The following is a 13626-nucleotide window of genomic DNA, read 5'->3' as shown; positions in this document are numbered from 1 at the left end:
TTCTGATCTGCATACAGATTTCTCAAGAGGCAGGTCAGGTGGTCTGGTGTTCCCATCTCTTAAAGAATTTTCCACAGTTTGTAGTGATCCACATAGTCAAAGGCTTTGGCATAGTCAATAAAGCAGAAATAGATGTTCTTCTGGAACTCTCTTGCTTTTTCCATGATCCAGAGGATGTTGGCAATTTGATCTCTGGTTCATCTGCCTTTTCTAAATCCAGCTTCAACATTTGGAAGTAGACGGTTCACGTATGGCTGAAGGCTGGCTTGGAGAATTTTGAGCATTACTTTACTAGTGTGTGAGATGAGTGCAATTGTGCGGTAGTTTGAGCATTCTTTGGCATTGCCTTTCTTTGGGATTGGAATGAAAACTGACCTTTTCCAGTCCTGTGGCCACTGCTGAGTTTTCCAAATTTGCTGACATATTGAGTGCAACACTTTCAAAGCATCATCTTTTAGGATTTGAAATAGCTCACCTGGAATTCCATCACCTCCACTGGCTTTGTTCATAGTGATGCTTTCTAAGGCCAACTCGACTTCACATTCCAGGATGTCTGGCTCTAGGTGAGTGATCACACCATCATGATTATCTGGGTTATGAAGATCTTTCTTGTACAGTTCTGTGTATTCTTACCACCTCTTCTGATTATCTTCTGCTTCTGTTAGGTCCATACCATTTCTGTCCTTTATCGAGCCCATCTTTGCATGAAATATTCCCTTGGGATCCCTAATTTTCTTGAAGAGATCTCTAATCTTTCCCATTCTATTGCTTTCCTCTATTTCTTTGCACTGATCACTGAGGAAGGCTTTCTTATCTTTCCTTGCTATTCTTTGGAACTCTGCATTCAAATGGGTATATCTTTTTCTTCTTGGCTTTTCGCTTCTCCTCTCACAGCTATTGTAAGGCCTCCTTAGACAGCCATTTCGCTTTTTTAACACTTCTTTTTCTTGGGGATGGTCTTTATCCCTGTCTCCCGTATAATGTCACGAACCTCAGTCCATAGTTCATCAGGCACTCTATCAGATCTAGTCCCTTAAATCTATTTCTCACTTCCACTGTATAATCATAAGGGATTTGATTCAGGTCATATCTGAATGGTCTAGTGGTTTTCCCTACTTTCTTCAATTTAAGTCTGAATTTGGCAATAAGGAATTCATGACCTGAGCCACAGTCAGCTTCCGGTCTTGTTTTTGCTGACTGTATACAGCTTCTCCATTTCTGGCTTCAAAGAATTTAACTGATGTGATTTCGGTGTTGGCCATCTGTGATGTCCATGTGTAGAGTCTTCTCTTGTGTTGTTGGAAGAGGGTATTTGGTATGAGTGCGTTCTCTTGGCAAAACTCCATTAGCATTTGCCCTGTTTCATTTTGTCCTTTAAGGCCAAATTTGCCTGTTACTCCAGGTGTTTCTTTACTTCCTACTTTTGCATTCCAATCCCCTTTAATGAAGAGGCCATCTTTTTTGGGTGTTAGTTCTAGAAGGTCTTGCAGGTCTTCATAGAACTGTTCAACTTCAGCTTCTTCAACATTGCTGGTCGGAGCATAGACTTGTATTACTATGATATTAAATGGTTTGCCTTGGAAACGAACAGAGATCACTCTGTCGTTTTTAAGATTGCTTCCAAGTACTGCATTTTGGACTCGTGTTGACTATGAAGGCTACTCCATTTCTTCTAAGGGATTCTTGCCCACAGCAGTAGATATAATGGTCATCTGAGTTAAATCCACCCATTCCAGTCCATTTTAGTTTGCTGATTCCTAAAATGTTGATGTTCACTCTTGCCATCTTCTGTTTGACCACTTCCAATTTGCTTGATTCATGGACCTAACATTCCAGGTTCCTATACAATATTGCTCTTTACAGCATCAGACCTTGCTTCTATCACTAGTCACATCCACAACTGGGTGTTGTTTTTGCTTTGGCTCCATCTCTTCATTCTTTCTGGAGTTATTTCTCCACTGATCTCCAGTAGCATATTGCAGGGTAGTTAGGATGTTAATTCACTAGGTCACTAGTAGAATTTGACCCCCTAATGCTAACTTCCAGTTCAGTGCTCTGCTAAGGAAAAAACCACGTTATCTAGTTGCTTTGGGTTCTAGGGGAAAAGCCAGAAAGTGTGAGGCATTACACTGCTGGTTTTCATTATCATCAATACACACATGTTAAGTGCACCTATGTCATCAACGTTCTCCTAGGAGGTAAACAAAGTCTGTTACACTGATAGACTCCCAGTAATTACCTGCAATGCTATAAATGTACACACATAGGAACTGATGTTAACATGTTAATTACATTACATAAATTACCTCTTCTAAGGCATTCCAGAGTTCCTCATCTGAATGCTCGTTGAAGGGATCCAGATTCTTCCTCATTGTTCCAGTGAATAAAACAGGTTCCTATATACCCCAAAATAGGAAATGTTATTTCTGTAAACTATTTTTATCTTATACAATATGCTCACAGAAAATAATTTAAATTAAAAAAAAACCCAACATTCATTATAATCATTAATAACAAGGTTACGGGACCTTCTCTGTGTCACGTGGCATGAGGGTTTAGCTGCTCCGTGCCATATGGGATCCTAGTTACTAAACTGCACATTGAAACCACGACCCCTGCATTATAACTCCAGGCCCACCAGGGCAGTCCCAAGAGGTGTTTGTTTTGATGAAGTGTTACCTGCTTTTCATATTATACTCTAGAGTTATTACTTAAGCTAATCTATGGAATAAATTGGTTTTGAAAGACAAGACTTTTTGGATGTGCCTGGTGGTCCAGTGGCCAAGACTCAAAGCTCCTAATGCAGTGGGCCAGGGTTCAATCCCTGGTCAGGGAACTAGAGACTCACATGCTGCAACTGAGCATCCTATGTGCTGCAACAAAGCCACAGAACAGCCAAATAGAATAAGTAAATACTGTTTTTTACAAAAAGACAGACCTTCCTCCCTTCCTTGAACAATATAAGGTCCCACAGCATCAACATGTTTGGGAATGGTGGTTTGGGTGGTTCAGGAGAACAGGAACGGGGACCCCATTTAAAGTTCAATCACAGATTTCATAATAAAGGCCTTACTCCATTATCACTTCCTTCAACAACTTATCTTTGGAAATTTTGTAAATGAGTCTCTCCAAAGACTATGGAACAAAAACAAGATTCTTTGCAGAAAGGATCCTTCACTTCTGAATCCTTGACCAAGGCCTGTAGTTGATTTATGCTAAGTGTTCAATGGAGCACTCAGACACTCTATAGGCCTTAGGGGGATTCTGCTAATTATCACCAATCCACTGTTGATTGTCACAAAAAGAAAAGAAATTAACCATCTCACAATGCTATAAGGGTGCTCACCTAAGTCTATACTGTCACTCTCAGAGGATATACTGCTGCTGCTGCTAAGTCACTTCAGTCGTGTCCGACTCTGTGCGACCCCATAGACGGAAGCCCACCAGGCTCCCCCGTCCCTGGGATTCTCCAGGCAAGAACACTGGAGTGGGTTGCCATTTCCTTCTCCAATGTGTGAAAGTGAAAAGTGAAGTCGCTCAGTCATGTCCGACCCTTAGCGACCCCACGGACTGCAGCCTACCAGGCTCCTCCATCCATGGGATTTTCTAGGCAATAGTACTGGAGTGGCTTGCCATTGCCTTCTCCACAGAGGATATACTAGGCAGCATCTATTGTTTATTTAGCAGCAATGGATGAAAGACAATCGTTTCTTAAGTAAGAATATTTCTCTTTGCTATGACAAGTCAAAAACATATTTCAAAATCAGTAAAATTTCAATCAAAACTGTGGAATGAAAAGGATGATGTACCAAAACATTAACTGATTGAAGCTATAAAGACAACAGGCAATTAGTGAACAGTGTCTGTTTTAATGTCAATGCATTTTACGTGTGGTGTTCATTTTGGTTTCTACTCACTCTACTTTCATCCACTTTCATCCAAATTCGAAACCATTATATTATCTTCAAAAGGTACCAGTGCTCACAGTAGACACATATTCCAAGGGCAGACAAGGGTCAGATTAACAATCATTTCTCACAGATATTATTATTAAAGTACCCATTTATAACTACCAAAGTTAATAATCATATAAATAAATAAGTGCTGTACAACTGTTCTGCAGGCAGAACACTTCAGTGTAGAGATTTATGGTAGGACCTACAAGCTTCATGTAAATATACACTAAATTTATTAGGCTAAGAATCTTTTTCTGAAAGCACAGAATTAAACCTCACTTAATACAAAGTAGCTGGCACAGTACAGGTGATGAACAAACACTCTTGTACAACGTAGTATTTTAAATGAAACATCGGTTTCCAATCTGTTTTTCATTAAGGTTTAAAGTCGGATGTAATCCTTTGTGCCATATTCAATAGTAACTTTTTCCTTCGTTATGAATATGACACGAGTTCATATTAGGTATGTGACCCAAAAATGGCCATGCTGAATCACAGTATTTAGTTTAGTAAATTGATAATCCCTTGACACAACCGAAAGACTAAAAAAAGGCAGTCTTAAGGGACCCTTAGTATAGCCTGCTGGAAGAAAAGATTGTTATCTTTGTAGGATAACAATCCTACAATGAAACCCTACCTACTAACCTTCTAATGCTTAAAATGATCTGGGACCAAGACAAAAAATGTACAAATGGTTACAAACAAGGCAGATAAAGCACAATCATTTCAGTCCCAAACTAGGACTATCATGAGTAGCTACTACTAAGAAATTAACACAACACTGTAAATTAACAATTGTTGTGGTTTAGTCACTAAATCGTGTCTGACTCTTTCACGACCTCACAGAATACCCTGTCCATGGAACTCTCTAGGTAAGAATACTGGAGTGGGTTGCCATCTCCCCCTCCAGGGGATCTTTGCAACCTAGGGATTGAACCCCCATCTCCTACATTCACAGGCGGATTCTTTACCACTGAGGCACCAGGGAAGTTCCATAAATCAACTATACTTCAATTTTAAAAAAAATTATCTACTGCTCCTGTTTCCTGGTGTCCTAAAGCTCTGTTCTCCTTTCTAATCTGAGGACTTTTCGTAAGTGGAAACTCATTTGCCTATTTCAAGAATAAGAGAAGCACCTGAAGTCACTTTAAATTTTGGTACCCTCATTTTTTTTTTTTTTTTAAGATCCTGTAGCCTCTGAATGAACTAATCATCATCCATATTCAGGAGAAAAGGACATTGTTTGCCAACAAATAAAGAAGAATTTAAGTCATGTAAAGTCCTCTTTCAGGGGCTCCAAGGAGCAGTTCCAAGAACATTTCAGTGTCAGAAACAAAGTACTAGGCAGGCGTTGGTGGTATAGTGGTGAGTATAGCTGCCTTCCAAAGGGCTGACTACTTTAGGCTAGAATCCAGTTGTATTTCTTTACTAGTAACAGCATATTCAACTCTTCTCTCTTTCAGTTTTATTCTCAATAAGATAAAAAGGAAAAGAAATCCAGGTAATCAAGGAGTAGTCAGAGAGAGAGCTCTGGTTCACCTTCTTTAACTTACTGAAGAAAACACAAGAACAGAAATACCAGAAGAGCAGAGGGGGCTGTTTAAAAAATACCAAGGTTTTGCTTTGGTAGAAAGAAAAACTATTAAATATAAGAAATGAATCTAATCATAATTAAGATGATGGCTGCTGATCTGCACCGGTCTCTGGGCTACAATCACAAACACCGAATCCCTCTTCAACAGAAAACATTTTCCTTGTGCCACAAATTTCCTAGTGCTATTTTCTCTAGGTACAGAGAATCATCCAAAGAGGCTCGTATTAGTGATTATACTCGGGGTAACTGATTAACCTTCCCAAGACTCAAGTTTCCTTACTGCCAAATGGGGCTAACGGTGCAAGGCTGATGTGAGAAGCTGCAACAACGGTGATGCTAACACTGACCAGGAGCCCAGTTCAACAGGGGACAGGGAGGGGCAGGATCTATCCAATTGCAAGCTCAGTCAATGGATCAGAAAGTCAATTTTGTTCCTTGTGACTGTCATTTTATCTTTTATATTAGCTGGAACAGAATCCTAGAACAGAATATATTAGCTGGAACAGAATCCTAGATGGTTTTAAAGTCCATTTAAAAGAAGAGAAAAGCCAATTAGAAGAATGGAGAGTAAAAAGCAGCGTATAATGTTTCTTTAAATTTTGTGCGTGTGTGTGTGAACATGATACGAAGCAGTTCTACTGTGGATGACAGTCAATAGGGTGTTGAAGTCCTCACAGAGTGATCAGCTGCTCAGGCTCTGAAGTTGAGAATCACCTTAAAATACATACGAAATTCAGGCTCTGCTGCTTACTTGCTAAGTGGGATAAGCTCGTGGTACCTCAGTTATCAAATCTGTGAGATAAGGTTAACAAGAGAATTATGAGGATTAAGGAGGAGAGGGTAGGGAAAGAGGCCAACATGTGTTAAGAATTCCACAAGTGTTAGGAATTATTATTAATATTGTGTAACTTATCAGGGGCTGCAATAAAAACTAGAGAAATGAGAGACAGAAGTCATGTCTTCAAGCAGAGCAAGACAGCTGTCAAGAATGTGGAAAGTGTTGAGAAAAATGCCAAAGGGCTTCGTGGGGGACTGAAAAGTATGACTGGGGTACAGGGTGATGGTCAGGAAAGAACCTGGTGGGAGGGGAGTCAACAACCAAGAAAAAAAGTGATATTCTTTCCTCTTGCTCCTTGGAGAATTTTTCAGTTATGCTTTTCGCTAAAACACTACTGCATTGTTTAACTTTGCTTCACTCTTTAAATTTCTATAAACAATGTGGTTTACGTTATAAGCCATAAAAGTAATGAAAATCACCAAAGACTACAAAAACATGAAAAGAAAGAACAAAGTCTTTCCAAAATGTGTTAGCCTTCTAGAAATAACACCTGAAAGGTCAGAGCCTTCATTCTTAAGAATACTTATAATTACTATTGACTGACTGGTCCCAAGAATCAGCCATGGGCCGCAAACATTTTCTAATCTAAGTCACATTTTTAGTGTTAGTCACTCAGTCATGTCCAACTCTCTGCGACCCCATGGATTGTAGCCCATCTGGCTCCTCTGTCCACATGATTCCCCAGGCAAGGATACTGGGGTGGGTAGCCATTTCCTTCTCCAGGGGATCTTTCCAACCCAGGGATTGAACCCGGGTCTCCCGCATGGCAGGAAGATTCTTGTCTACCTGAGCCACCAGGGAACCCCACATATTTTTAAAAAGTATTTGTTTAATTTATTTCTTTGGCTGCAACAGGTCTTTGTTATGGCGTGTGGAACCTAGTTTCCTGAACACGGATTGAACCTGAGCCCCTGCACTGCAAGCAGAGTCTTAGCCACTGAACCACCAGGAAAATGCTTAGTCATATCTCACAACAAATCTGTGTCATCATATTAGTTTCTAGACCTGGTTCAAGGACCAGGATGCTGGACCTCCAGACAAGTGACTTCCTCAAGGGCCAAAGGTCATATGAGACAGAGCATGAATTACAAGGTGGCTCATGGTGACACTCAGTCTATGCTCTATCCCTGGCTGCCTCCCGAATAATCTCCTGGGACACTTTACACAAACATTCTCTTTTATCAAATAGCACTGCGCCTCAGAAACAAAGACATAGAACGTGAAAAAATAAAGTTCTGTGTTTACAATGGTTAGTGATCATTATCTACATGGATACAAAGCTTAGCACTGTTTTGTAAGCACGCTCCCTGGAGTGTGTACACAGAGCATGCTCAAACGTAGGGTGGAAACTGATGGAACAGAACCAAAACGTGGTGATGTCAAGGGATGTTTAGTCTTTGCTCAGATGTGCTTCCAAAACATTACTGGCAGAGCCAAGGATCATTTAACGTTATTTCTTTATTTATAGAGTTCTTTTATGTACACAAGCATACAACCTTTTCTTATTAAGAAGCATTAAAAGTAATACAGGGCACGTTTCTCAATCCTTTTATCCACGGACATAAAAGTACTTTATAGACACACCCATTATGTCTTAGAACTAATCTCATTTGGCCCATTTCAGAGATGGGTAAAATCAAAACTTAAAAGTGGGAATCTAGAAACATTTATTTTCTGCATTAATCACCAAGTCAGCCACCAAGAACCAACTGCTCTAAGTACTTCAGGTAAGAATCCACCTGCCAACACAGGAGACTTAAGAGATGCATGTTCGATCCCTGGGTTGGGAAGATCCGTTGGAGGAGGGCATGGTAACCCATTCCAGTATTCCTGTCCAGAATCCCATGGACAGAGAAGCCTGGCAGGCTACAATCTATAGCATCGCAAAGAACTGTACACGACTAAGGTGACACAGCACGCACACACACCAGCAATGCACAAGGATTCTAATTTCTGCACATCCTTGTGAACACTTGCTTCTTTTTTTTTCTTAAAAATAGTTGACATCTTTAGAGGTATGAGGTGGCATTTCACTGTGGTCTAAAAAGAATATCTTGATTCCAAAAGTACTTATACTAATTCCAGGTATTTTAGAGGACAGGGGTAGGGAGCAACAGTTGTAAGTCATAAGACACAAATCCATGCTCTCCTTCCTTTGGGTGCCACGTTCTGTAGGCTTGCTAATAACATTTCAGAGCTCATTATACCCACATTCCAGGAAGCACATTTGCCTGGCTCTTAATCTCTCTTTTCTATGGTTCTCTTAAAGGTATCTATTTTTCTCAGCATTCCTTGATGGTCAGATGATTGCAGAGAATTTTTTTTAAATACCAAAGATAAAAAAATAAAACCAGAAAGTATATCAGAGCAGAGGGCAGGATTAAAGATGAAGGCACAGGGTCTGTGTTGTTCTTGGCTATATACATGGAGGACAGTAACTGATCAATAAACATCATCTGCATTATTTCAAGTGGGTGAAACATAAGGAATGACAGGAGCTTCTACTATGAAAATAATCAAGCACTCCTTAAAAAGCATACATATTTAAGAAGTTTAAAAAAAAAGGAAGAGTCAGAAACCAGGAAGAGATGGTCAATTCAATGTTCCACCAGCACAGAAGCCATGTATTGGGTCTATGTGAATTGATCCACACGCAGTGACCTATCTAGTCCTCACAGCAGCTTGAGGAGGTGGTACTGTTAGTTGCCTTTTAAGGGAGAGGAGATGGAATTCCACATCCTGTGCTTTTCCTCACTATTCCGTACTGCATGCCTGGTTAAAACCATTTACTAACGGCTAATTTTGCCAAAGCCTTTGACTGTGTGGATCACAATAAACTGTGGAACATTCTGAAAGAGATGGGAATCCCAGACCACTTGACCTGCCTCTTGAGAAACCTGTATGCAGGTCAGGAAGCAACAGTTAGAATTAGACATGGAACAACAGACTGGTTCCAAATAGGAAAAGGTCTACGTCAAAGTTGTATATTGTCACCTTGCTTATTTAACTTATATGCAGAGTACATCATGAGGAACGCTGGGCTGGAAGAAGCACAAGCTGGAATCAAGATTGCTTGGAGAAATATCAATCACCTCAGATATGCAGATGACACTACCCTTATGCTGGGAAGGATTGGGGGTGGGAGGAGACGGGGAAGACAGAGAATGAGATGGCTGGATGGCATCACCGACTCGATGGACATGAGTTTGAGTGAACTCCGGGAGTTGGTGATGGACAGGGAGGCCTGGCGTGCTGTGATTCATGGGGTCGCAAAGAGTTGGACACGACTGAGCGACTGAACTGAACTGAATTTCTAAAACTTTGCCCTGTCCATCTATATACACTGTAACTCTCAAAGTCCTACACTTTCACAGAAAGCCTTCAACTCTAAAGACGCAGCTTATTTCCTATAGCAAAATTCCATCATTAAGACAGTTAAGATGCCCTTTTTTCCCCCACAGAAGCCTTTCATATGTTAAACGAACCATTTATAATTGTGTCCTCAGAATTATGTGGTTATCAGTGGGCAAAATAGTAGTACTTGAAGAAGCTTAAATCCAGAAATCTTATCTGGAGAAGTTATTAAATCACACACACACAAAAGAAACAAACTATCAACACAAAAAACCTGATACCTGAGAAAGTATCTGTGAAAATACCTGTACTTAAAAATATGCTCGACTGGGGGAAAAAGAATCAACACTTTCATCCAACTAAAAAACAAGAAATCAAAAGAAATTAAACTTAGATGGTGTATAAAAAGAACATGTGAAAATGCTCTGATGTGCATACCTGAGGTATAATTGACATTTTCTTCCTTAAATCATGGAGACCAATTTCGGTTGTCAAGATCTTATCAATCCAGATTTTACCTTCAGGCTCCGACAATCTAAAAAGGGCAGCGATGAGGGAACTTTTTCCAGCTCCTGTTCTTCCCACAATGCCAACCTGTAAAGAGATTCAGGAGGAATTAAGAACTAACAATATACAACAAACCTAGGAAAAACCCTAGTTGCTGAAGGTGACTTTTAAAAGTTCTACTGAGCGTACTCTCTCAAGTTTCTCAACTGTGGCACTGTTGAAATTTTGGGTCAGGTAATTCTTTGCTGGGGAAGGGAGGCTGTCCTGAGAATTGTAGGATGGACATCAGTAGCCATGGAGTCTACCCACTTGATGACAGAAGCACGCACCAGATGGTGGAAACCAAAAATCACAGACACTGACAAATGTGCTATGGTTAAGACCCCTGGTTTGAAGAACAGAATCAGTCCACCATCAGTAAAAAGTCAGAAGCTTTCCAAGTGTTCCATTAGAATTCAACTTTTACATTAGTTGTACTCCTAGTGTCTAGATATTTTGAACATTGAGAATTATGTGACTAATTATGCAGATACGTCAACAAGTCAAGGCAGAAGTCTTACATACAAACAAATATTCAGATTTCCAGATCTCTTACAGTTAAGAGGAAGTAATCTTTGGTAGACAAACTAAATCACTTCCAGATAATAAACACCTTACTAATGATTTGTCTTGAAAGGAAACATCTTAAAATTTTAAAATGCAAGTCTCAGTGTCTTAAAAGGCAGTAGCCAGGTAGACAAAACACAGATAATGGGGTCAACAAAAACAACAACACAAACAACACTTTCTATTTATATGGGACCTTTCATCTCAGCACTTCAAAAGACAGTTTACAAACCAATTAATACTTATAATTAAACCCTGGAAAGATACGTGTCAAGTATCAGCCAGGTTATTAAAATCTAAGCAGAGAGAAATTAAGTGCATTAACAATAAGATCAAAGATTCAATATAATGCACATAAACTGAGGATCAGGAGTAAAACTTTATTGTAAAAACTGGTTAGTTTTCTGAATTCAAACATGTATGGAGAAATTGGTCTTTTTTACTAACTAGGTGGCCAACTACAAATTCCCTGGTGGGGCATATGATATGCTGTCATGTATGCTAAGTCACTGCAGTCGTGTCTGACACTCTGTAGCCCGCCAGGCTCCTCTGGCCATGGGATTCTCCAGGCAAGAATACTGGAGTGGGTTGCCACTTCCTTCTCCAGGGGATCTCCCCAACCCAGGGATGAACCAGCATCTCTTCACTTCTACCACTGACAGGTGGATTCTTTACCACTAGTGCCACCTGGGAAGTCCATGATACTAGCCAAGTCCCGAGGGCATAGCCAGCACCTGCACCTTGTGACCGGCAGTGCTCCCCTCTGCCGGCTTCTAAGTTGGCTTTATTGACGTTTGTGCTTTGTCTTCATCATCTCCCTCACCACCAAGCTCACACTCACACAGAGGGGGACACGCTTTTCAGTCACTTGGAAATCAATTTTAAAAACAGAGACGAACCAAACCACTCGGAGCACTGATTATACTATGGAAACTTGATTTATTTTCTCATTAAATACTTCCAAAGTTTAAAACTGCAGTCTGTAAAGAAAATAATTCAATTTCAAAAATTTAACTTTAGACACAGTAACAGAAAGAAAAGTGGCTTCTCTTTGTACCTATTTTGTATGATAGGATAAATCCTGATTTAATAAAGATGGGACACTTTCTGCAACTAGACAGGTCCTAGAGTGTGTGTGTATGTATATATATGTGTGTGTGTGTGTGTATGTATGTATATATATGTGTGTGTGTGTATATATATATATATGGCTCCTGTGTTCTGTGTACATGTAGATTTTGAACATATTGTGGATTTCGTTCCAGACCACCACCAATAATGGGAATATCGAAAAATAACTCAATTCATATGGATATTTTTCTTCCTCTAAAAAATGTTAACCATCACCTGACCCCTCTTCGGGCTGGAGTAACTTCAAGAACACTGAATACAGGTCACCATGACAAATATTCTGAAAAGTTTTGAAGTACTGCAGCAATTACCAAAATGTGACAGAGATATGAAGTGAGTAAATGCTACAGGGAAAATGGTGTTGCTGCTCATGCCTAAGGCAGAGTTGCCACAAACATTCCATTTGTGAAAAAACAGAAACCCCCAAAGAAACAGCACTTTGAAACACAATAAAACCAGGTATGCTTCCATTTCTGGGTGTTATAATATGCAGATCAACACACAACACAATACAGGTGAGAAATGTGTCTGTAAAAATGTTTGTACACTTCTATGCTACTCATATTGGTGGTGGTTTAGTCACTAAGTTGTGTTCGCCTGTTGTGACCTCATGGGCTGCAGCCTGCCAGACTCCTCTGACCATGGGATTCTCCAGGCAAGAATACTGGAGTGGATTGCCATTTCTTTCTCCAGGGGATGTTCCCAACCCAGCAATCGAACCTGGGTCTCCTGCACTGCAGGCAGGTTCTTTACTGAGTCACCAGGGAAGCCCATGCTATTAATATCAGCTATACTGAAATGGCAATGGCAAGCCACTCCAGTACTATTGCCTAGAAAATCCCATGGATGGAGGAGCCTGGTAGGCTGCAGTCCATGGGGTCGCTAAGGGTCGGACACGACTGAGCGACTTCACTTTCACTTTTCACTTTCCACTTTGACACATTGGAGAAGGAAATGGCAACCCACTCCAGTGTTCTTGCCTGGAGAATCCCAGGGATGGGGGAGCCTGGTTGGGCTTCCGTCTATGGGGTCACACAGAGTCGGACACGACTGAAGTGACTTAGCAGCATACTGAAACTAATGCATCTGTGTAAACTGGGATATTTGTAGACTTTGGGTAAATGGCCAAGATATGGCAGGGACACTGAGGGCTGCTCAGGGCCATAGGAATGCAACTTCAACACTCTAGTGAGGAGAGGTTAAGAACAGAGCAACTCAAATAAAACCCAGACCAGGCTATCTCTACCGTTCACTTATCAAAACTATCATTTGAAAGTCTCCCAGGACACCAACGGGCTTTATGAATTGTCCATGGAGAGTGCCACCAGTGTCACTGAAGTTTACATTCCTGAAACCAAAGACATGCAGAGAAAACCTATACAGAGGTCTTGCTCAAATGCAATGCTGAGAAAAGAGGTCTCTTTGGGCCTGAGACTCTGAATTTCTGAGAGGCTCCCAGATGTTATAAATGCTGCTGGCCCTGGTAACACAGTCTGAGTTGCAAGGAATTAGGAAGCTGGGACAATCTGGGAGTGAGGGGAGGGTTTGCTAAGGATATATTATGTACAAAGGAGAAAAGGTAGGAAACTAATATTTTTGCACATTATAGCAAGGTCTAGTAAGCATCTGTAAAAATGTAT

At 40.5% G+C, this 13626-nt stretch overlaps 1 protein-coding gene across 4 annotated transcripts in view; it reads right to left on the bottom strand.

Moving 5' to 3' along the window:
- The window catches only part of LOC129556455 (ATP binding cassette subfamily C member 4 (PEL blood group)), a 187185-nt gene that overhangs the window by 17010 nt on the left and 156549 nt on the right, over positions 1–13626 (bottom strand). For all 4 annotated transcript variants that reach the window (XM_055426562.2, XM_055426563.2, XM_055426564.2 and 1 more), the window contains 2 exons: positions 10181–10336; positions 2307–2396 (listed from right to left, as the gene is read on the bottom strand). In XM_055426562.2, coding sequence (XP_055282537.2) covers positions 2307–2396; positions 10181–10336 — 246 coding nt within the window. The remainder of the gene's footprint in view (positions 1–2306; positions 2397–10180; positions 10337–13626) is intronic.

The sequence above is a fragment of the Moschus berezovskii genome, chromosome 13, assembly GCF_049115385.1.
Source record: "Moschus berezovskii isolate FMDL1 chromosome 13, NW_MosBer_1.0, whole genome shotgun sequence".
Classification (NCBI taxonomy): Eukaryota; Metazoa; Chordata; class Mammalia; order Artiodactyla; family Moschidae; genus Moschus; species Moschus berezovskii.
Note: the sequence above shows the minus strand (reverse complement) of the source record. Positions and strands in the feature narration are given on the sequence as shown.